This window comes from Schizophyllum commune, assembly GCF_000143185.2.
Source record: "Schizophyllum commune H4-8 unplaced genomic scaffold SCHCOscaffold_2, whole genome shotgun sequence".
Classification (NCBI taxonomy): Eukaryota; Fungi; Basidiomycota; class Agaricomycetes; order Agaricales; family Schizophyllaceae; genus Schizophyllum; species Schizophyllum commune.
Genome location: NW_026089539.1, coordinates 1,488,127 through 1,510,606, shown reverse-complemented (window position 1 = coordinate 1,510,606; position 22,480 = coordinate 1,488,127). Strand labels below are relative to the sequence as shown.

General features: G+C 57.6%; 7 protein-coding genes across 7 annotated transcripts; 3 read left to right on the top strand and 4 right to left on the bottom strand.

The window, feature by feature from the left end:
• Positions 1 to 15: 15 nt before the first annotated feature.
• Positions 16 to 3,684, bottom strand: SCHCODRAFT_02152133 (uncharacterized protein). Its single transcript, XM_050341940.1, has 18 exons — positions 3,400 to 3,684; positions 3,299 to 3,348; positions 2,872 to 3,243; positions 2,632 to 2,818; positions 2,477 to 2,581; positions 2,191 to 2,425; positions 1,781 to 2,139; positions 1,642 to 1,727; positions 1,562 to 1,586; positions 1,371 to 1,511; positions 1,192 to 1,318; positions 1,025 to 1,143; positions 959 to 971; positions 800 to 906; positions 523 to 746; positions 388 to 472; positions 239 to 337; positions 16 to 188 (listed from the first exon to the last, which is right to left on the bottom strand). Exons 1-18 carry the CDS (start codon positions 3,490 to 3,492, stop codon positions 159 to 161), a joined length of 2,457 nt encoding a protein of 818 aa, XP_050202182.1. The 5' UTR covers positions 3,493 to 3,684; the 3' UTR covers positions 16 to 158.
• A 1,376-nt stretch (positions 3,685 to 5,060) lies between these two features.
• On the top strand, positions 5,061 to 6,913 carry SCHCODRAFT_080935 (splicing factor, CC1-like protein; the record flags this gene model as incomplete). Its single annotated transcript, XM_003037404.1, has 9 exons — positions 5,061 to 5,215; positions 5,261 to 5,467; positions 5,524 to 5,709; positions 5,759 to 5,966; positions 6,015 to 6,090; positions 6,143 to 6,227; positions 6,277 to 6,348; positions 6,397 to 6,502; positions 6,552 to 6,913. The coding sequence occupies 9 exons, from the start codon at positions 5,061 to 5,063 to the stop codon at positions 6,684 to 6,686; spliced, it is 1,230 nt and encodes a 409-aa protein (XP_003037450.1). The 3' UTR covers positions 6,687 to 6,913.
• Positions 6,914 to 7,214: 301 nt separating this feature from the next.
• Positions 7,215 to 9,783, top strand: SCHCODRAFT_02610563 (uncharacterized protein). Its single transcript, XM_003037405.2, has 8 exons — positions 7,215 to 7,559; positions 7,614 to 7,722; positions 7,774 to 7,831; positions 7,885 to 7,994; positions 8,047 to 8,186; positions 8,241 to 8,366; positions 8,415 to 8,556; positions 8,608 to 9,783. Exons 1-8 carry the CDS (start codon positions 7,310 to 7,312, stop codon positions 9,452 to 9,454), a joined length of 1,782 nt encoding a protein of 593 aa, XP_003037451.1. The 5' UTR covers positions 7,215 to 7,309; the 3' UTR covers positions 9,455 to 9,783.
• An 837-nt stretch (positions 9,784 to 10,620) lies between these two features.
• Positions 10,621 to 12,198, top strand: SCHCODRAFT_02662856 (rab GTPase activator; the record flags this gene model as incomplete). The annotated part of the gene is made up of 6 exons (XM_003037406.2): positions 10,621 to 10,638; positions 10,688 to 10,819; positions 10,869 to 11,193; positions 11,246 to 11,354; positions 11,405 to 11,811; positions 11,867 to 12,198. 6 exons carry the CDS (start codon positions 10,621 to 10,623, stop codon positions 12,196 to 12,198), a joined length of 1,323 nt encoding a protein of 440 aa, XP_003037452.1.
• A 209-nt stretch (positions 12,199 to 12,407) lies between these two features.
• SCHCODRAFT_02565349 (uncharacterized protein) lies at positions 12,408 to 17,650 on the bottom strand. The gene is made up of 17 exons (XM_050343800.1): positions 17,544 to 17,650; positions 17,353 to 17,499; positions 17,171 to 17,300; positions 16,953 to 17,110; positions 16,792 to 16,904; positions 15,178 to 16,739; positions 15,028 to 15,121; positions 14,819 to 14,977; positions 14,515 to 14,729; positions 14,328 to 14,461; positions 14,220 to 14,278; positions 14,041 to 14,170; positions 13,695 to 13,988; positions 13,393 to 13,639; positions 13,088 to 13,341; positions 12,836 to 13,037; positions 12,408 to 12,785 (listed from the first exon to the last, which is right to left on the bottom strand). The coding sequence occupies exons 1-17, from the start codon at positions 17,622 to 17,624 to the stop codon at positions 12,427 to 12,429; spliced, it is 4,338 nt and encodes a 1,445-aa protein (XP_050202181.1). The 5' UTR covers positions 17,625 to 17,650; the 3' UTR covers positions 12,408 to 12,426.
• Positions 17,651 to 17,763: 113 nt separating this feature from the next.
• SCHCODRAFT_02610555 (NAD(P)-binding protein) lies at positions 17,764 to 18,894 on the bottom strand. Its single transcript, XM_050344429.1, has 3 exons — positions 18,192 to 18,894; positions 17,947 to 18,141; positions 17,764 to 17,900 (listed from the first exon to the last, which is right to left on the bottom strand). Exons 1-3 carry the CDS (start codon positions 18,884 to 18,886, stop codon positions 17,807 to 17,809), a joined length of 984 nt encoding a protein of 327 aa, XP_050202180.1. The 5' UTR covers positions 18,887 to 18,894; the 3' UTR covers positions 17,764 to 17,806.
• Positions 18,895 to 19,922: 1,028 nt separating this feature from the next.
• On the bottom strand, positions 19,923 to 22,174 carry SCHCODRAFT_02528761 (DUF619-domain-containing protein). Its single transcript, XM_050343535.1, has 3 exons — positions 22,006 to 22,174; positions 21,892 to 21,951; positions 19,923 to 21,838 (listed from the first exon to the last, which is right to left on the bottom strand). The coding sequence occupies exons 1-3, from the start codon at positions 22,090 to 22,092 to the stop codon at positions 20,126 to 20,128; spliced, it is 1,860 nt and encodes a 619-aa protein (XP_050202179.1). The 5' UTR covers positions 22,093 to 22,174; the 3' UTR covers positions 19,923 to 20,125.
• Between the last annotated feature and the right edge of the window lie 306 nt (positions 22,175 to 22,480).

Below are 22,480 nucleotides of genomic sequence, written 5' to 3'. Positions count from 1 at the left end.
GGATGTCTGACAACACGCGGATATCGCAGAGAAGAGGCAATCGAGATTTGGAATGAGAGATGATGACAACAAACATGCCCATACACCATAATTACTACTACCCTTGAGTGTACAGTATGTTGTTTTTGAATGTCCAGATGAGCCCAAAGAATGCACATTTACCCTTGGTAGCAAGAAGCGGCGCCGTACTGTGCATTGTGAGCAAGAGGTCGCATGTCGTGATAGAAGAGGGACTTACCTTGGCAGCCGCGATGAGGCCCATGAGGCCAGAGAGGGCGGCGGGGACGGAGAACTGAGAACCGCCATCGTTGGCAGCATACCAGACGGAGCCAGGCTCCTGCATGTTGGTCAGCTCAGGGTTATCTGATGTCTGATGTGAAGACGTACCCCGCTGCTGCCGATGGCATAGTGGTAGATGCCAGACGCCTGGGCAGAAATCCACTGAGAGTACTTTGCAGTCCTGGCCTTGTCACTATAGCGATCGTCAGCTGAGCCCCAGAATGCGTCAAGGATTATTCGTACTTTGCCTGGTCCAGGTAGTACTCAAGGTGCTTCATGAAGACACCCTTGAAGAGCTGCTGGTCGGAGTTACAATTGTTGCTGGACGCGTCGTCGCAAGGCTCCCGAAGTATGCCGCCCTCGCTCATGCCAGCGACGACGGCGTCGATGGTCTTCTCAGCCTCAGTGAGGTACGAGGCGTCACCGGTGGCGGCGTAGAGAACGCCAAGACCAGAGACGACGATGCCCTGAGTACGTTTTGTCAGCAGATTGCGTGAGGGGATCAGAAGAACAGACTGACCTGGTTGTACGTCCAAGGGCTGCTGGAGTCGAGGTTGCAAGAGTTGCCGGACTGACGAGCACCGTCGAGCCAGAGGCCGTCAGAGCGGCGAAGACCGGAGTTCTTGACTGAATGCAGGAGTCAGAAGTGCCAATCAGATTGACGAAGGTCAGATCTTACGCCAGTTCCAGGTCTGCCAGAGTCGCATCAGTACAGTGACAAAAGCAGGGCTCAGGAATGACGCACCTTCTTCGCGTTGTCGAGGTAGCTGCTAGTACCCGTCCTGAGGTAGAGAGCGGCGGAGAGATGCATGAAGAGACCGTTGGTGACCGTGTTCTTGTAGTCGTGGTCGCTGGACCACCAGACTGACGAGAGGTGAGCTTGAGTGAGATCCAGTCAGGTAAAATGCTCACCTCCGCCGCCACAGTAATCATCGTCCCAGTTGTTCATGTAGCTGTAGATCTCCTTCGCGTTGTCCATGTGCTGGAGGTCGCTGCTGCCCTCGTAGTCGGCAGCGCGGATCTCGTACAGAGCATGCCACTGTCGAATGGAACGTCAACCATGCACTGATTGCAACGATGGAGTCACCTACACCCGCATCGTCGTACGAACCAGCGAAGTACGAGGAGGCGCCCCAGGTGTTGTAGGCGGAGTCGAACTGCTCGGCAACGTGCTCATAATCCGAGTTCGAGCCCGCAAGGTCTATCAGGGTGAAGTAGCTTTCGGCGCCGTTCTGGCAATAATGTCAGTTTATCATGCCGCTTCAGTCGCCCAATTACTTACTGCACCATGCCAGTGAACGTCGCCACTAATCAGTTGGTCAGATATCCGACTACTACGACCAATAGCAAGATGATGCTCACTCAAAGTAGCCGCCGACCTGATGACAATCCCTGCCGTTGCACGTGACAGGGTTCCAATAATCGTCGATGATCTTCGAAGCAACTTCCTGAGGACGCGGTCAGCGGCGGCTCGAAGGAGGGAGCGGTTTATGAAACTCGCCTGCGCAGTGGTCAACGCGTCAGAAGCGCCGAAACAAGCCTCCGAGTCCAGAGCAACGACAACATCGTTCATGTTAAAGATGCCGTCAGGGCAATCTGTCGTCACAGCACGAGCGCCCCAGGCGATGTAGTTCGCGTCGTTGGTAGAGAGTGTCATGTGCGGTGTGCCGGTCTCGAGGACGAAGGCACCGTAATTCAGACCGCTCTTGAAGGACGTGTGCTCGATGGTCTCCTTGCCGTTGAACGCGCGGAGAACCCAGCCGGAGGTGTCGGTGCCGGGGTCGACGACGACGGCCCAGTTGAGCTGGTCGGCGCCGAGTTCCCAGCCGTCGGGGTGGTCGCCGTTGGGACAGTTCGTGCCTACGCGATGCGGTTAGCGTGGAGTTCGCAAGGTCAACTTGAGGAACTCACTTTGCATGACAGACTTGTACCACATCACACCAATGGCGCTGGCCTGGTTGCCGTAGGGAACGGACATGGACGACGGACCGCCACCGTTGATGAAAGCGTCAGAGAAGGAGTGAATGAGAGGGAGCCATCCCTTGTGCGACCATTCCTTGGCGGAGGTCACGTAGCGAGCGGGGTCGGGGTCGGTGTTCTGTTCAGGCCAGATGTTGCCGATGTAGTGGCTTTCGGGGCCGTCGTTCTGCGCGGGAGTGAGTGAACGCATACATGTGAGCAGCTGACAATAGCTCACCCAGGTGATGACGCAGACATAGTCCGGGCGCTGAGCCATGTTGAGAATGTTCTCCATGCGCTTAGGGAGAGCGAGCTCGCCAGGGCGGTACACGTTCGTGTAGTACTACGAACCGCATCAGCAACGCTACTCAGTCAGGCATATGATGAACCTACAGCGCTCTTGTACTGAAGCGGGCTCAGACCCATCATGTAGCCCTTGCCGTGCGACTTGGCGTCCTCGATGACAGCCTGGTCGATCTCAATAGAACCGGGGCTCTCTGACCCAGCGTATTCGGGGCCGCGACGCTGCCAAGCCGCGTCCCAGCTGAACACGCAGTCGACAGTATCCCCCCAGTAATCCCTGCGAAACTCGTCTTAGCAATTGCGCAGCTTTGGGCGAAAAAATGAACTGACCACCAGCCGTCGGCACTCGTGTTGTAGCCAGGCGTGCCATCGAAGTCGGGGCAGAAGTAGAGCTTGTTTGCCAGGGTGTCCAGTTTCCACGCATCCCATTCATCATTCGTGAGGCCGCCATCGCTGAAGGTCGTAACGAACGGTTTGCCGTCGACCTGGTAATACCCACCATGGCCGACGTAGCCGCGGAGGAGGTCATCGAACAAGTGAGGATGGCCGCCGTCGGCATCACCAGAGGCGATGATGTCCATGCTGATGTGCACGTAGAAGCCATTCTCGTACGCGTGCGCGAACATGTAGCTCAGGGTGTTCGCGACGAAGTCGGCGCCGGGGTCGCCAATGTTGAGCGAGAAGCCGGATATGCCAGCCGCACTACAAGAGAACGCTGGTAAGTCGTCGAAGATGGCGCGGAAGGAAAACAACGTACGCTGCGTCTATGATATCCTGCCTGACGTGCTCTTCGGTGACATCGCCAACCTGGTCGACAATTAGCACACAAGTGATTCTGGAGAGCGTATTGGCATTGACCATGTAATGGGCAAAGACCTGCCGGGCGGCCTGCGTCTGCTGGGCAAACGCAACGCCCACCGCGAGCGCGGTAGGAAGCGTAGGTAGACGCATAATGGCTAGCAGTGAGGAAGGAGTGAAGAAGTTATGGATGCCGTTCAAGAAAGAGCGGTTAGGATGCAGCCCGTCGAGGGTGCTGCAGGTTCCTGGAGCTCTTGGGGCAAGGCACTCTCGTATTTATACTCAGCTGGAAAGCAGGCCACAAATTGTGAGAGCGGATCTGCCACTTGAGGTCCGCGACCAGGCGCCCGATGTATCCGTACCTGGAAACTCGAACAGTGATGCTCTGCCCAGGATCGAGAGCACTGCCCAGATGGACGAAGATAAGTGACATGGTGTATGTGTGTACGGGCCGGTACCATAACTATTTGCCTGTCGGAACGGGCGAACAGAGAGCAGATGCTCTGAGCGAAGTAGGAAAGCCTTGAAGACAATAGTATGGGCTCAGCCTCACTAGCACGTAGTAATCGAGGAAGGCACTCAGGGGAAGAGCAGACTTGGAGTCCTCGGAGATCATTTGTTAGACGGAGCACACATTGTTTTCGGATTTTGAGAGCGTCGATCCCGGTCGATCCCCACGTTGCCCAGGCACCGAGAGAAAAGACCTGTGAACCCAGCTAGTTTCCGGAAGGACTTGTGTGGGTCCTTCCACTCGGCTCTCATTGTCGACACCAGGTCGGCACAGTTTCCGACATCGCATCCAGGGAAAATGCGTGGGCTCCGGCCTCCAGATCGAGCCAGCTGCATGTTTTGTCAATGCGGGTCATTGAATCCTGCTGTTCCTTGCAGATAAGGACCGGCCAAGAGCATCCACGGAAGTTTTTCGCAAAGCTGGTGTGCCTCACGGAGAAAGCTTCCCCATCCCAGACACCAAGTCCATGCAGGCGAGACGAGCACCGGCTCGGAAGTGGAGGCTGGTGAAATCCTACCGGTGTTGAGGACTTGCGTATGTCAGAACGCTCTCGTGCGAGGAAAATGAGAAGGGACGATAGCATGAATACCAGCTAGGCGCAGATGGTCAGGATGGACTCGAGCAAGCACAGGGTGACCGTGGAGGACAGCTTCAAGCTAGCCGAGTCAAAGTTCGAACTTTCGCACGTGACGATCTGACAAGGTGTTCGCAAACAGTGACCAACAGTGACCCTTTTTGCCTTACACTTGCATTGCAGGCCGCGGCGCGAAGACAGCCACAGCAATTCGAATGTCGGGCTCTGTAACAGACTCAATGGCGGTGGACGCTTCTCCTGAGAGGAAACCGTGCGTGCATACAGTCCCGAGTTGCGAGCAAAGTACTGACTCTTGAAGCAGCTCCCGTGCACTTTCGACTGACACTATGCGCACGCGCAGATCTCATCGTTCGACCTCAAGAGACAGGGACAGAGAGAGGCGGCACAGTCGTCGTCCCGAAGACGGGCGCCGTCGCAGCCGTAGCCGCGGCAGCGAACGCAGCCACCGCGACAGGGACCGTTCTCGAGACCGCCGTCGCAGCGACAGGGATCGAGAGAGGGACAGGGACCGTGAACGGCGCCATCGCAGCGACCGCGACCGCGACTATCGTGACAAGGATAGGGACCGGGAATACCGCGACCGGCGCGACGACCGAGACAGGCGGCGCAAGCGTGATGATGAGGATGTTGACCGGGACGCGAAGCGTAAAAAGGAAGATTCACCGCCCCCTCCTCCAGGTGCTTTGCCCCCTCTACGTCGGGATAGCCCACCACATCGTCGCCGGGATGATCGACGCGACCGCCGTCGTGGCCCTCCGAGCCCAAGGTACGTGCGCGTCCGTATGGCGTAATGACAAGTCTGACGCATACAGTAGGCGTCGCACACCCCCTCCGCAGCCGGATCCTTTCGACGAGGATGCTCCCAACCCTCAAGACTCGGAAGCTCGCTCGGTCTTCGTATCGCAGCTTGCCGCGCGTCTGACTGCTCGCGATTTAGGGTATTTCTTTGAGGATAAACTTGGAGAGAATACCGTGATGGATGCCCGCATCGTCACGGATCGTATCTCTCGCCGCTCGAAGGGGTGCGTAGCCTGTCCTTGCTGTGCACATCGTCTGGCTGACTTGTTCGCTTGTACAGCATCGGCTACGTCGAATTTCGCACCGTCGACTTGGTCGACAAAGCCCTCGACCTATCCGGCACTGTAGTTATGGGCCTGCCTATCATGGTACAGTTGACTGAAGCTGAGCGCAACCGTCTTCATGCTGGTGATGGAAACCTCAACCTTCCACCTGGCGTCAGTGCACCCCACGGCGGTGCAATGCAGTGAGAAATTCCTACAGTTCGCGGTCAGTTGCGCTAACCAACGATGCAGGCTGTATGTCGGCTCTTTGCACTTCAATCTCACCGAGGCGGATATCAAGCAGGTGTTCGAACCATTCGGCGAGTTGGAATTTGTCGATCTTCATCGCGACCCGACTACTGGCAGGAGCAAGGGATACGCCTTCGTGCAGTACAAGCGTGCTGAGGACGCGAGGATGGCAATGGAGCAGATGGAAGGGTTTGAGCTTGCAGGTCGCCAGGTGGGTAGACCAACAAATTTCGATGATCGCGTGCTGACCCCTGCACAGCTTAAAGTCAACACGGTGCACGACAAAGGGGGTGTTGTCCGCTACGCACAAACCGAATCGCTTGATGACTCCGGCGGTACGCCTCTTATCCTCTTTTTACCGGTTTCGAAGCTTACGCTGTGCTGTAGGCGGTAACTTGAACGCAGCATCTCGTCAAGCGCTAATGCAGAAACTTGCTAGGACCGATTCTGCTCCTCTTTTGCCAGAACCTGTGTACGGTTGTCACCCGGCTACTTCTCCGCGGTACTCATCACGATTACAGTGCTCGACCTAATATCCCGCAAACTATGGAATCGCGGTCCGTCCTGCTCAAGAATATGTTTGATCCGGAGGAGTACGCATACCGCTTTCGGACAGAATCGTTATTGACCTCGCTTTACAGGGAGTCCGGCGATGACTGGGACAAAGAGCTTGCTGACGACGTTAAAGGCGAATGCGAGAGCAAGTACGGCAAAGTCTCCGCTATCAAGGTAGAGAAGGAGACTCAGGTTAGTATTGCCACCTCGCGTGTCCGCCAGTGTCGTTCATCTTTCACAGGGCGAAATCTACGTCAAGTTCGACGCCGTCGATGCAGCCAGAAAAGCTGTCCAGGGTCTGAACGGCCGCTGGTTCGGCGGCAAGCAAGTGTCGGCTGCGTTCATCTCGGACGCCATCATGCAAGCGCACCAGTAGTCTCCATGTTTGGCTGCGCTATGGTGTTGCCGCTACTGAACGTCCCAATGGCAGACACGACGCTCGACGCGTATCCTTGCCCCTTCTTTACAGATCTTCTTCCCCGAAATCCGGTCGCTCGCCTTGAGGCAGGTTCTTCCGTTGGCGTTCTCGTACCTCTTTGTGTCATCCTCGAGATAACTATTCGCATATAGATCGCACAATAAAGATTCTTGCTGCTCGATACTTCCTCCCTCTTGCCATACCTGTCAGGACCTCGCTGTGGCACGTCCCGCTTTCCCGCAGCCTCGGCAGTTGGATGCTGTGTGTAGGCGACTTCGGTGTCCCAAGGTGTATAGCATTCCATTGAGAGTTGTCCACCCTACCATAGTGGACTTACAATACAAGCCTCGCTATCAGACCGTCAGCTCGCTGTGCCGTTCGGGGGTCCTCCTGCTGCGTGTATAGGAAGTGGGTGAGATGATGGGCATCTGATGTTGGAGTTGAGTGATCAGTAGCGTGGGAAAGCCGCAACAATGCTTCTTTGGGCGTAACCACGAGTGGCTCGCTCGCATCTCCCCTTCTCCCCCCATCCCCTCAATAATACCGGGCCCCCTTGTCCCCCCTCCAGTCCTTGTATTTATATGGCTTCCGCATATCCGGCATATGCTCGTCCTCACGCCTACATTCGCATGCCTGACCGACCATCATACCCACCCTCTGAACATGGCGGCGGCAGCACAAGCCCAGAGTCACGGAACGACACTCGTGTAGACATCCCCCTCGCGCGCACACCGAGCCCAACGCCCAGCGAGGCGCGCGAACTGCAGGTCGGCGTGTTTGACTGGAAGACTATCTCGAAGTGGAGATTCTGGATACGGAGAGAGTGGTTGTGTGCGTCGCGCCCTTTGTGTCTGCGCAGCACGCGATGTTGACAGCCGACTGCAGGGCACTATGTGGCACTTGTTATCATCATGGTTGTATTCGCCCTCATCACGATCTACCACGACCAAATCGTCGACTGGCTGAAGCCGCTTGCGGAGTACCTGCGTGACGAGTGCGTGGTGGTCCTCATCGTCCTACGCGTCTTGCTGATCTCCCGCTTTAGGATAACCGTCGGATGGCTTATCCCCATCGGCATTCTCTTCATCCTATCCTTCCCACCGGTCCGTAGTCCCCAGCGCTGGAAGCTGAACTCCGCTGAAGTGCTTCTCGATAGCTCTTTGGCCATGAAATCGTCGCCGTTTTGTGCGGGCTGGTCTGGGGATTATGGGTCGGCTTCGGCATCGTTGCAGCTGGTACCTTCCTAGGCGAGGTCGGCAACTACTAGTGCGTTCGACACCACATCGCCCGCATCCCTCGTCATTAACCATCCTACTAGCGCATTCAAGTACTGCTGTCGTGCCCGAGGCGAGAAGATCGAGCGCAATAACATTTCCTATGCCTGTCTCGCAAAGGTCGTCCGCGATGGCGGTTTCAAGATTGCGCTCATCGCGCGCCTGAGCGCTATTCCTGGTCACTGTGTGTATTGTTGGGCTTTGGCTGTGTACGGCAGTGCTAACGATTATCTATCAGTTACCACCGCGGTCTTCTCGACCTGTGGTATGGGGATCCTGGTCTTCTCCCTTGCCGCGATCCTTTCCATGCCGAAACAAATGATCACTGTCTATCTGGGTGTGATCCTCAAGCAGGAGTCTGAAGGTACGCCGAGCGGTTGAGTTCGAAGCGCGAAGACTGACCTTTGTATAGGGACGCAGACGAAGGAATCGAAGATCATCAGCGACGTTGTCTTGGGAGTCTCGCTGGCTTTGACATTCTTGGCGATGTGGTACATCTATCATAGAATGGGCAAGGTAAAACCGGAGATTATCTACGCTCGTCGCAAGGCTAGGTCTGTCATTTTCCCTTTTTTGGTGCAGCACAATGCTGATGAGCTCGACAGGCAGGAGAAGATGTTGCGCGCCGCGTCGGATGACAGGCCGTATAGTGTCACGCCGCCCAACAACAGTAGCGGCAGCACTATCTCTCTCGACGACCCGAGCGGTATACCTCTCACGAGGCCCCTCGCGCAAGGCTATGCAGCCAATTCAACGCCGAGCATCCCCATCGCCGCGCCGCAGCCATATCATCAATACGGCAACGTGAACGGCTCTGCTATCTCTCGCGAGCGTATCCCGACCTACAGACAAGACAGCAGTGGCGGCGCTGCCTACGACTCGTACGGTTACCGCCGGACCGGTCCGCGGGAGAGCATGGACAACGTTGCGTGGGACATGGGCGTGCGCAGACAAGACGCGTTCGACCCGCGCACGCGAAATGACACTTCGGCGAACGCCTCCATGTACACCTCGTCGAACGCGGACCTCCATCACAGGCATCCGACGTCGTCTGCGCGCGGCACGCCGGAGATGGCGCAGACGCCGACGCAGCCGTTGTCATCGCCGTACCAGGCCGGGGGCGCGTCCCTGTACTCCGCGCCATCCCGGCGTACGGGGTCCCCCGACCAGCTAACCTCACCGTACGAGGATCCGGCGGCCAGGCAGCGCTCCAGGTCGCGGCAACGGACGCTTGAGTCGAACTCAGAAGCGCCCGATTCACCGTTTGCTGACCCGACGCCGTATCGCGGAAATGAGCTGGCGCATGCGCAGGAGGAGGCTTACGGCGGGAGCGGGGAGTCGTACACTGGGCCGTACCCGGCGTTCCACGGTCACAACGGTCCGAGTCGTGCAGCGCGCGAGGCCGCGCGGTCCCCGCCGCCGCCCACTTACTCCTACGCTGCCGGACGATAGTAGGCGTTTGTGCCGGTGTAGCGTAGCGTTGGTCGAGGCCGTTGCCGACGGTCGCTGGCTGGAACACCATGTTGACAACTCCCACCACCACAGCCCAGTCTTGACCTGTATCTCATGCCCGTAACTTACAGTCTACAGTATATATCTCGGACGGATAAGCACCTCCGCTGCACTGACACCGCGTGTCCCCAAGTTACCAGACTCTATTGTCTTCTACGTATGTATAGACGCGGCTTTTTTGGTCGTTCGTTGACGGACTTGGCTTGGAATGAATAGATCGGATTTATCTATGAATGCACGCGAGTCTCCGCCTTGGGGACCAGGCCGCCATAGGAACAACTAATGCGTGTGAACTGGCCATAAAAGCCGGCAGCTGCCGGGCATACTTTCCGCTCTCGTCCTTCGCCTACTTGTTGTTCTAACTTTCACTGACGCATCAAGAGATATGTGAATAAGTAACTTCGCTGCAAGGATCAATAGGATCAGAGGACGGCGAGTGATGTTCACAGCCAACAAGACGGTGCGTCCTCTTATTCCTGACTTTGGGGCTTGCTCTCCTTTTGCTACTTCAAGCTCCCAGTCTGGTCTGACCAAGGAGATATATGAGGTGCCAGACTGACCAAAAAGCGCGAGAAGGCTGTACCGCGATGAATGCCCGTGCAGGGGAGCGTACGAGGTGGTCGGATGAGAACCCTCACCCCTGAGCTTCCCCGTGTCCTCTTGTCGAGATATTCAAAGGTTTTGGGTCGATTCCTTCGCATACGAAGTCTTGTGGGATTTTGCATTTGATGTGCATCAAGGCATGCCGTGCGGATATGGTACCTCCCCTTTGGGGCTCATCGAACCTCGACGTGGCGCTCGAAGCTTTCCAAGTGCTTGAGTCTGGAAGTCGAGAGGATCATTTCGGGTAGTACAGGATACTGTTGAAGCATATTTTCCGCTCGCAATGCTGCAAGTCATGTCGTTCCAGCGAAGTCCGAGAGTACAATGAAGGGCTGTGGTCGAACTCGAAGTTGTGGATCCAAGGATCAAAGTTGCCACGCTCCTATCACGCACGAGAAATCCACGTGCATCGATTGCATATATATCCATGCGCCGGACCGCCTGGTGACGACGACCGCGTCTCTTGCCCTCTTATTTCTCACTTTTTGACGACCTAAACTACCATGGATGAAGAGTATGATGTGCGTACACCGCGCAAAAAGGCCCGGCGACGATGCTGACGCGCCCTAGGTCGTCGTTCTCGGCACTGGTCTCACAGAGTGCATTCTCTCCGGTCTCTTGTCCGTCGAGGGCAAGAAGGTCCTCCACATGGATCGCAACGATTACTACGGCGGCGACAGCGCCTCTCTGAACCTCACCCAGGTGCGTGAGCTAAAAGGCGCGCTCAGCAAACGCTGACTGGTGCCTGCAGCTCTACCGCAAGTTCCGCCCTGATCAGCAGCCGCCCGCCGAGCTGGGACGCGACCGCGACTACAACGTCGACCTCATCCCCAAGTTCATCATCGCATCTGGAGAGCTCACCCGCATCCTCGTGCACACCGATGTTACCCGCTACCTCGAGTTCAAGCAGATCGCGGGCAGCTTCGTCTACCGCGAGGGCAAGATCTCGAAGGTGCCGAGCACGGAGATGGAGGCGGTCAAGAGCCCTTTGATGGGTCTCTTCGAGAAGCGTCGCGCAAAGAAGTTCTTTGAGTTCTTGCAGGGCTGGAAGGACGACGATCCGACGACCCACCAGGGTGCGTTTAACCGCGTTTTGGGGCGTCTGCATTGTACTGATGGGTCTGATAGGTATCGACCTCGACAAGGACAGCATGAAGACCGTCTACGAGAAGTTCGGTTTGGAGCCGGGTACCCAGGACTTCATTGGCCATGCCATGGCCCTGTACCTTGACGATGAGTGAGTGTAGTGCCATCTATATGCCTCACCAATACTAATTACCGATCTAGCTACATCACCAAGCCCGCGCGCCCAACCTACGACCGCATCGTCCTCTACACGTCTTCCATGGCTCGCTACGGCAAGTCACCGTACATCTACCCCCTCTACGGCCTTGGCGAGTTGCCTCAGTCGTTCGCTCGTCTGAGTGCCATCTACGGCGGTACCTACATGCTCGACAAGCCCGTCGACGAGATCGTCACTGGCGCGGACGGCAAGTTCGTCGGTGTGCGTAGCGGCTCGGAGACGGTCAAGGCGAAGCAGGTCATCGGCGACCCGAGCTACTTCACGTCACGCGTCGAGGAGACCGGCAAGGTCATCCGTGCCATCTGCTTCCTCAAGCACCCCATCCCGGGCACCGAGGACGCGGACAGCTGCCAGATCATCATCCCGCAGAACCAGGTCAACCGTCGCAATGGTACGTCCCGCTGCTCGGGTCATTGCTATACGCACCACTGACGACTACCTGCCAGACATTTACATCGCCATGGTTTCCTCCACGCACAACGTCTGCGCCAAGGACGTCTACGTCGCCATCGTCTCCACGATCGTCGAGACCGACCGCCCGGAGCAGGAGATCAAGCCTGGCCTCGACCTCCTCGGCCCCATCCACGACAAGTTCGTCTCCATCACGCCCCTCTACAAGCCCACCACCTCGGGCAAGGAGGACAACGTGTTCGTGACGCGCTCGTACGACGCCACGTCGCACTTCGAGACCGTCGTCGAGGACGTGCAGGACGTGTGGAAGCGCGTTGTTGGTGCGGACCTGGTGCTCAAGAAGCGCGACGTCGAGGTTGAGGCGTAAGCCCTTCGCCCCATCGAATTTTGTACGATACGACGATCATGCCCTGCTTGTTACTGCACTCCCTCACGTTTCCGTCGACGCATCTTATAACCCTTTTAGTCCATCGTTTCTCTTGTGTAGTATAAGGATTCAAAACGAAGTTGGAATGTACATTCACTGCATCGTGATAATTGTTGGTGTGAGAGTGAGCGCGCCGATGGGTAAGCCAATGAGGCGGCATTGCTCAGGCTAGAAGAAAGAGTTGATGTCAAACTCCGGCACCGTGACATCCTTCTTTGCTGTCTGCATTAGGCTGCCTAGACCAGCCTTGCGAGCTTGCAGGTCGCCATCCGCCTCGGGCTTCTTCGCAGGTTCCTCTGGTATAGGCGTAGGTACGTCGGGGGAAGGTGAGGGCGAGCTGGATGGTATGTCCATGTCAATGATCATCGACGATCGCCGGTGATGCAGGGTATGGTGGAAGTGCGATCGCTGAGTGACGGGGCTGGTGGGTGGCTTGAACTCGTCTGTACCATTGGTTGCCCGTACAGGTGCAGCGGGCCGCTCGAAGGACCACGAGCGCACAAGATCTAGAGCAAGGATATGGCAGCCTGAAAGGGCGATCAGCAGGTAAAGTGGAGAGCAAAGTGCATATACCCACCCATCCTTGAGAACACTCGTGCGATCTGCAGCACGAAGTTGAACTCCAAGCGCCCTGAAATCTCGCTCGCGCCCTTCGCGGCTTGCAGTGTCTTCGACCGCAGCTGTGCGAACAGCAATGCAAGGCTTGTGTCATCGTAGTGCGGCTCGCCGATCTCGTCCACCCGGATGTCCAACTCGCGCGCGAGCTCTTGCAATGGGGTCTGAGCTGGACTTAGCTTCATGTTGCTAACTTGGGAAAAGCTACACGTACGACGAGAATGCGCACGGCCAAATCGCGACGGTGTAATAGCCAGAAGGCCCAACCGCCCAACCATCGATTGCCCTCACGGAATGCCTTCGGCAGAACGGTATTGTTGAGTATGTCGCGCAGGACAGGACCATCGTTGCTGTTCTCTACTATGCGGGCCAACGCTACTGCGAGCTGGAAGTCGTTCAGCTGCTTGACGCATACTGCGACGGCATCCTTGAGCGCGCCGCCGAGCAAGAAGAACGCGGCCGCATATTCTGGGTCTCAGATCAGTATAAGTTGCGGATGATGTGGATGACCTAACGTACCAAAGCGACGCTTGCTCAATAGCGCATACGCGTTCTTCAGCGCAGCTGTCTTCCATCGATGCTCGCTGAAATCGTTCGCGAGGAACTTGAGCATGACTGCTTGCTCCTTATGCCACGCTGCTGTCCGCCAAAGCCCGTGCACGAGCTTTACCTTGCCAAGCGCGAAGTAGAACAGAGAGCATGCCGTGGGGTCTCGACTTTCCCCTGCCATGTACTCGTTGCGGGCGATGGACTCCATTTCGGAGCGCTGTATGTCGTGACGCGTAAGTCAAGGGTAGTACCATAGTCACAGTGAGGCTTACCAGCGACTCCAGGGATGTCAGCCATATAGGCACTCCCAGGGCGCGCGCATCCGACCAGGTCATCTTGCCGCCGCATGCTGCCTTGCTGGCGTCGAGCAGAAGCTGCTGACACTCGCTATGATATGCCCAGATCATGTCCCTATAGCGCAAGCGCTCTCTACGACCAGTCTGCGGAGGTCCGTTGCCGGAAGGGCTGCTGGGTGCCGACGCTCGACTGTTGTGGATGTAGAAGGAGCGCATGGAGATCAAGTATCGCAAGCCGTTGGAATCTAGCGCGCGGCGGGCCTCATCTATCTAGGAAAGCAAATTAGTGAGAAAAGGGTCAGAGCCGTATCTTCAAACCGACCTCTAACGTTGTCTGAATGAGAACGACCAGGTGCGCACGTTCACTTGGCGTCAGATATGGTAATGGGTTCCGTTCTAATGCGTCAAGCAGTCGTGCCACCAGCTTGCGAGAGAAGCCTTCCTCTTCTGAACTTAAGACAGGATGAGGACTGTCACGAGGAGCGGGATGTGCCAACTCACTCGTCCGCGAACCCGTTCTGGTCAAACAGGCTTACGTATCGCTTCTTCTGCCCAACAACCTGCGAAACCCGTGAGAATGAAAACCGGCAAAGACGGTCAAGCTTATACATGCTCAGGTGCTTGTCCATTGCTGAGGAAACGTTCGAGCGGTATCTCCGTATGCCAGAGGATTTCGTGAGGTTTCCTTCGCTCGAAGTCCTTAGCCAGATTCACAATGATGTCCTTGACGAGCTCGACCTTGTCTATCATGTGCTGGTCAGTGCTGAGCATGGCATCGCACAATAAGAAGACATACCCCATAGCAGGCACTGAAGAAGCATCTGCGGGTGATAGTCCGGTAGTGGACCATTCGACCTGGCAACGTATTCGAAGAGTGTCTCCTCGCTCGGTGCAGCATCATCTGGACTGTGTGCCGCCGCTTGACCATATAGCAGCATCTGATGTCCTACGCCAACAAGTAACGCGCCATTCGCTAGCCAGATGGAGTCGCTGATTGGGTGAGGAATAAAGCTGGCAAAAGACGGTAAGTCAGTCACTTGCGAGGCACGAGTGAATCAAGAATACGGAGGGAGGGGCAACATTTCCCTCGCCGCACTCACCTCCCAATATCCACTCTCCAACACATCGCCCATCCGGGGCCTTCGTCGAAGTAGGTCATGCGCTGCTGGCAGAGAAGTTCGACGTGGTGGAGGAAGCCGACTGCTAGAATGGATTGCATATTGGGCGTTGCAGTCCAGTCAAGGTCGTTGATGGCTTCGCTATGGGACTGTAAGAGAGGAAAAAGGATGACCACGGATGCGGAACGCACTCGAACACCCTTCGGAATTCAAGACCGGACGCAAACTCGGATTCATGTGAGTCCCAGATCGTCAGCTCCTCTGCACCTTCAGGTGTAGGTGTAACTGAGATACGAATCAGTTAAGCAACCGTAACCCCACAGCATGACATGGGCACTCACTGAGCGCCGTCTTCTTCGCACTACTACACCTCGCCTTCGTGATACCCTTCCTACCTGTCCTCACTTCTCCTGTACACCGCCACCCATGCGTACCCGGCGCCTCCGGTACCCAAAACGCCAGATCACCGCCCTTGGATACGCTCAGCAAGACATCATGTTCCGTCCACGGATGCCCAAGGCCCCATGCCATTGGATCGACCTGTCGGACGAGCAATGGTGGTTCCGGAAGGGATAAGGCGGCATGACAGTGAATAGACAATGCGCAGGGCTCATTGTCGCCATCATCGTCGCAAGAGGACTGTGAGGAGCCCAGATCGATAACGCCTCTTCCTGTCTCGCTCCCGAAGTCATCCAGGAGCGTCCGTCGGCCGTCGACATGAATATGCAAGATTGAGCCATCCGGCGCAATTCCATACAGCGAGTCGTGTCGGCCCGTTGTTGAGGGCATGGAGAAGAGGTATTGGATGGTGGGGATCTTGAGCTCGTGCGCGTGCAGGGATTCGGCGTGCGGGTGATGGGAGTGTAGTCGGAGGACGCCGTCCGAGGCATGGTAGGTGACGAAGTTGCGCCCGCCGTCGAGGGGAACGACGAAGTCTGCGGACTCCCAAGTACCTGATAATGAGAGCGTATGCGGGCCATGCAGGTGCGTCTTCGTGTCTCCGGGCACAGTGTTCTCCGGCGTTGCATGCAGTGGCCTGGTACTCCTTGCACTCCATACCTCCCCAGCGCCGCCGCGTATAACACATACCCCGCGACCCTCCGGCGTCCGGATGAAGCGCACGATGTCTCGCGTCGCAAGTTGCGTCCCAGTAATGTTTTCCTGGCTCCCGTTTGCTGACGTTGGTGCTGTGGCGCGCAACACCCCTGGTCCCGCTTCGCCTGCAACCGGTACCTCCGCTCTCATGTCCAGCCCAGCACCCTCCGCACCGAAGAAAAGCGCTGGACGCAGTGCGAAGGTGCGCAAAGGTGGCGTAGAGATGAGTGTCATGGAGGCCGCTTCGTTCATTGGGAGGGCAGTATTGCCAGCACCGTCAGGCTTGGTAGCTTCCAAGGTACTACGGGTCGACGAAGTTCGCGAGGGCTTGGGTCGTGAGCCTATAGATTGGCCGGGTTTTGGACTGGTTCCCGTCTGCGGCAAGATGTACAGATGTTTTGGCACACTAGGAAGCACTCCTGGCGCTGAGTGCTGCAGCGTGAATTGTCTAAGCAATGTCGGTGGTCTGCGGTCAATATTCGCAATGGCGGAAACGACCAGTGATCCATCAGGCATCGCGCGGAGGAACAGATCCCACGCCTCCTCCTTCATCTCCCGGAGTCGGTGGTGATGTTCCGCGTGCGGAGGTGCACTTTCGACAATGCGCTCGAGGGCTTGCTCCAATGCAGAGCGGTTCAGGCAGAACACGCTCGTAGGGGATGAGCTGTACATGGATGCGACGGAGAAGGGCACGCTGGAGTAAAGGTCGAGGGAGGCGTGGAGTTGCAGGGATTGTGGGGCGTCGAGGACAGGTACGAAGACACGTAGTACTGCATCAGCGGTGACCGTGTAGAGGATGAGATCGTCACTGGGAGCAAAGTAAGTAAGTGGGGATGGTGCACATGTGGGACGGTACGCACCGAGAGGACGCCTGGGTGTATCGCCAAACAATATTGGTGACAGGTCGGGGATGGGGAATGGACTGGGACAGGCGCCCTGTGGTGAGCGAGTATGTCCGCACGATATTGTCGCTCTGCTTTATTTCAGCACCCTATGTGTCATAGAGTAGTATAGTACTCACCTTGGACGCAGTCGCGATGTACATCAGCGAGGGTGCGAATCGCGCTAGGAACGGCGCCTTCGCTGCCACGGTCCATTTCTGGGACCACGTCGGGAGATCATTCTCGAGGATCAGCGTGTACACAGAGAGTGCACGCTGAGTACCGACAGCGAGGAGACCTGGGGGAACGGAGTATGAGCTTGATCGGACGCGCCTCCCGGATGCAGGGCATCACCCACCGGACTTGGTGTCGAGCGCGGTAACGATATGTTCGGGTGGGAGGGCAAGCGCTGAGTGGACCTTCCACGCGTCTGGGCGGAAGCCCGAGAGGGACCAGGCCGCGACACGGGTGTTCATCGACGCGACTATCTGGTAACCCGTTCGTGAGGTGGCGCGCCGACGAGAGGTACCCGTGACGCACGATCTTCATGCTCGGGTCGACGGACACGCATGCGACAGACTCATGGGAGTGCCGCGTCGCGGGGAAGGCCTCCCAGAAGGCGAGAACGCGCACAGCGGCGAGCGTGCGCGCATCGAGGATGACGACAGAGTTCGCGGAGGGGTATAACTGGCCATTTCAGTCGGAATGCATGCTCGCGACTGGGTACGCACCACAAGCGCCTCGTCGCCGACTGTGATATGTTGCAGCGCACCAGGCGGGCTGCCCAGAATCGACTGCTGCAGGTCGAGCATTCCCCTCAACTCAGTGCATTCGCCGCAGACAAGGAGTGATTTGATCGGGCTCGGCGTTCAATCACCTCTTGTTCTCTCCTTCCATCATTCACACAGGATTGTTCCCCTCGTCGAGCAAAATCATCAAGAAACACAACGTCTCCGCATCGATTCAGCTCGCTTCAGTACATCTTGAATTTTAATCACGCCAGTACACGCTTGCAGAACTCCTCCCATGTCGTCGGCGCCCTCCCAAGCAACCACTTCAAGACGTTACTATTCCCCAGCAGTCCGAACCTACTCCAGTCAGCAACGTCACTGAATCGAAAACTGCGACGCGCACCTATCGTTGTACGCGATCATCATGGCGAAGCCATTCGCGTAGTACTCGTTCTCGCCGCGCGACTTGGCTCTCTCCGTGCACATCACCAGCGCCTCCTCGCGCTCGACCTTGCGCGCCTTGACTGGCCTGCCCGCTACCCTGCTCAAGATCTCTGCTGCCTCTCTGTACGTGTGCGCATACCCAAACAGCTCGTATCTATCCAGGACTGCGTAAGCCGCCTTCGACACCTGCAGACACCGACTCACCTTGCCAGGTTATGCTCGCCGGGGTTCTCGAGCACCTTGACAGAGACCTCCCCAAGATCCTTGATGTCGAAGAACGCCTCCAGCTCGTCCACGCTGTAGTACTGGATTAGCTCGCCCGTCTCCACCGCCTTCTTCACGTCGTGGTTCTGCATGTGGTCCGCTGGCTGCAGTACACAGTACGGCAACCGTGCCTCCGCCAGATATTCCTCCACATCCAACTTGATCCGATGGTTGATCATCTTGCGCCGGAATGGATGCAGTGCGCCCACATACACGAAGAACTTCACCGTGCCCGCCGCCTTCGCATTGTCGATCCAGTCGATCGCATGCACGGCTTCCGAAGGCGTGAACTCGCGCCCGACGTGGTAGACGTGCGAGACCCCGCCGGCGAGCGCGGCGCGCTGGAAGGAGAGCTCACGTGTATCGCCGACGAGGATGGAGACGGGGTCGAGGGCGGGAAATGCGGCGCGCAGGGAGGCGGCGGAGGAGTCGCTGTGGACGGTGACGCGAAGGCGGGGCCGGCTAGCCTCGCCGAGGGCGAGCGCGGCCTCGAGAGCGGCGCGGGCCTGCTTTCCGCCGTTTGTGAAGAGGAGGAAGGCTGAGGGGTCGAGGGCAGACGAGATGTCCTTCGTAGCGTAGGTGTTGCTGAGGTTCGACATGGTGTTCAGGTTCGAGGTGCTTTGGTTTGGCTCCATGATTTCCTGCTCATATACAATGGGCACCAACCGGGCCTGCATATGAGCGACCGGCTCCTTTCCGCCTTCCAGATGCGCCAGCCGCTCTTCGCTCGACGCTGACCCTCTCATCTGCGACTCTGACCTCACTTGTGCGCGGACATGATCTCACCTGTACGTACGCGGCATGACCTCAAGCGTATGGCTGTCGCTCTTGCAATGCGTCCACGAGTAGCCAGTGGGCTCTCTGAGTGCGCGCTTACTACTGTACTGCCCACCTCCATCCCGGACACTCAATGCTCTGGATTACTGACCCACTTCTCGTCCGGCGCACTCTATATCCTTGAAGCTTTGTTTTCTCTGGGTCAACCCACCTGAGTAGCTGCCTTCAACCATGTGCAAGACTTACTTAAGGATCTACTACGTACGCCTTACTCACTTTGCAAGTAGAGGACACCGCCGAACGTACCGGTTCAGATTCTGATCAGTTGCCAACCGGTGTGGTTGACTTTTGCGCATCACGTGCTTTCCGCGTGACCTGTTCACTTTCGACTCACCACTCTAGTTGCTCGCGACAGGTGTCGTACAGTAGGGATGTCCCCGACTTACTTGACTTCAGCAGATCACCGAGGACCCCTCAGTTGTCGATCGCGACCCCCTTGAACGCCCTTCATCTCGTGCAACTCGCAGCTCGCCATTCGCTTGGAGGAGGCTTACGCTCATCCATGACCCTCGGACGGTAAAGGCGGCCACTTCTCCGCTCTACTACTCAGCTGGATTAGTCGTCGTCACACGCTTCTTGGCATCGACTCTCAGTACTCGACGTCGACGTTCACCCTCTCGTCACCTTCTAACACCGCACCGAGCTCTTACTGCGTTTGGTGGGCCTTCACGTCCTTTCAGCGAGGTCAGAACACGGGGAAGGTGCACTGCGACGCATGTGCATCGCTTATCAGGCTTTGGATGACATCGTTGGAGGACCCCCTTCATACCTGACGCCTCTCTCCACGCGGCTGCGCGACTTCTGCATCCACTGAAAACCTCATGAACTGGTGGAACACCTCGCCACTTATCCGACGACCGAGCAGAGAGTCCCAAGAGGCCAGCAATCGTCTTCTACTACTCCGCATTACAATGTCGAAAGGACACCGAACTATGACTACAATCTAAGCAAGAATACATATTGAATTATATACATCTCAGCTTCACCTTCCATCCTTCCCATTCACCATCCAGCTCCGTGGGTACCAGAGTCTCCACTCACTTCGCCCACACCGAGGGTATCTTCATCACCACCTCCTTCCACCGCTCCAGCCGTCCGCGCTCCCAATCCTCGATGAACGACAGCCCCTTGCTCCCCCGACGGGCCTCCTCCATCTGCAGCGGCTTCTCCGCGTCGCACCAGAACAGCACCCAGTTCCCCTCGCGTGCATGCCCAGAGCTGCGCTCAAAGTACCACTTATTCACCGGATTATCCGCGCGCGAGCGCCACACCAGATCGCACGCCTCGCCCTGCCCGCCGCGCCCGCCGTTCGGGTTCGCGGAGAAGGGGAGGCCGAGGCCGTATGTCTCGTCGTGCAAGGCAACCCAGAGGAAGTCGACGGTGCCGTCGCCTTGGTGGGAGGGGAGGACGGCGAATTTGTCGAGGTAGGTGACGGGGGCGGAGGTCGTAGTAGAGCTTGGGCCCTCCCGGGTGACGACGGCAGCGCCGACATAGTCGCCTGCGACGATGACGAAGTCGAGCGTTTTTTCTAGCCGGGAGTAGAATGCGTTGGCGTCGAGCTCGCGGCCGAAGGATTGTTGTAAGAGGGCGGTCAACTTCGACCGGTCGATCGCGTTTGTATCTCGCAAGACGCGAATCTCGAGTCCCCGACGCAAGAGCGTTGGCGTCGCGGGAGACAAGCGGCGGTTGCCTTGGAGGAGCGCGTGCGGGAGGCTCGAGCTCACAGCGGGCTTATTCGTGATGAGGTTGCCAATGAGCGATGAAGGAGAGCGATGCGAAACCATAACCGCGGAGGACGTCGGCGGCATGTACGTGAGGCATGTCCGCGCGAGGGCGAGGTTGGAGAGCGCGGTGCGGTGCGTATGGTGCCAGGGCTCCTGGAACGTATCGTGGATGTACTCGTACTCGCTCTCGAGGTTGATGAGCAGGTGCGGAAGGCCGTGCCGCGCGTAGGACGGAACACCCCCTTCGCGATTGATGATCATGAGCCGCAACGGTGTGAGGTCGACCTCGTTGCTGATGTCCTCCTCTTCTTCCGCCGCGCCCTGGGAGGACTCGATGCCGGCGGCATCGACCATGCCCTTCGCAAGCGCCCCGATGACATCGTTGGCGTCTACGCGCACGGAGCGGCAGAAGGAGTCGAGCGCTAGCGGGCTGATGACGGGAATCTCTCCCGCGCGCAGGGCGGAGCGGAGGGTTACCAGGTCGAAGGGCCGGGTGTGGGCTTCGGGAACAGGAACACGCGGGTCGACCTGCACTGCGTCGGGGTCAGGGCCAAGGCGGACCATTGCCCCCAGCACCGGCCGTGCGGCTGCACCTAGGCGCTCGAGTGCACGCACGACCCGCATCGTCTCCTCCGTGATTGCCGCGCGCTCGCCCTCGTCCCCGCGGACGAGCTCATCGTTCTCGACAACGATAACGCTGACCAGGCCTAGCTTCTTGAGGTAGATCAACCCCCGCGCGACACTGTCGAGCTGGACATCGGTGAAGGGACCCTGCATCTTAACGAGGGCCGTCCGCCGCTTGACGGGGTTGAGGATAGACTGGACGACGGGGCTGGCATGGAGGGCCTGCAGATCTCGGGCGCGCTTTTCCGATCGCTCCGCTGCTGTCTGCTCTTTCGTCAGGAGGGCCTCTGTTTGTCGGGAAGGTTTTGTCGGGGCGGGGACAGGTTTGGGACCAAACGACGCGAGATAGTTCTTCGAGTCCCTCAGCGATGGGTTGGCTCGCAAGATCGAGAGGATGAAGTCCTGTACGTCCCGGTGAGCAGCCGGCGATAAGGAGGTGACTCGACGCGACGTACATTATCCGACGGCGGGATGCCATCTTCGCTGGCTAAAGGCTGGGGGGCGCCGCGCACAGTCTGAAGGCACGATGAGCTCCTCCGTTCGGACCCGCTAGCAAAAAGCATGCTCACCGCGTAGGGCGCCTTGTGTGCTGCGGTCTGGCGCGAGAGAGTGCGCGCGGCGGCGGCGAGGCGGCGGTTGCTGCACGAGGCGCTCATTCAAACGCGTATTTTTCAGAGAAGGCGAGGAGGGAAGAGTGCACGGCGCCGGTGAGCATGAGGTTTTATAGCAGGCTGCTGTATGATGACTCTAAACGGACAACGCGATCCACGCTCTAGAGTGATCGGATAAGATAAGATAATCCGCCAATTATCAATTATCTCCGGCCGGCACCGGCTCATCTGCAGCCGTGCGCTGCACCGTCGAGCGGTTCTCAGTCGCATGCTCAGCATGTTCAAGGGGAGAATATCCTTGGCATTGTGCCCCACAATCCGTACAACCGTCCACTCGTAGCTCGCCATGAACCTGAAGGCCTGGGACGAGTCCTCGCGCCCTTCCCCCGCCAAACGCGAAGAGAAGGCGCCGTGCGCGCTTACTGCCATGAAC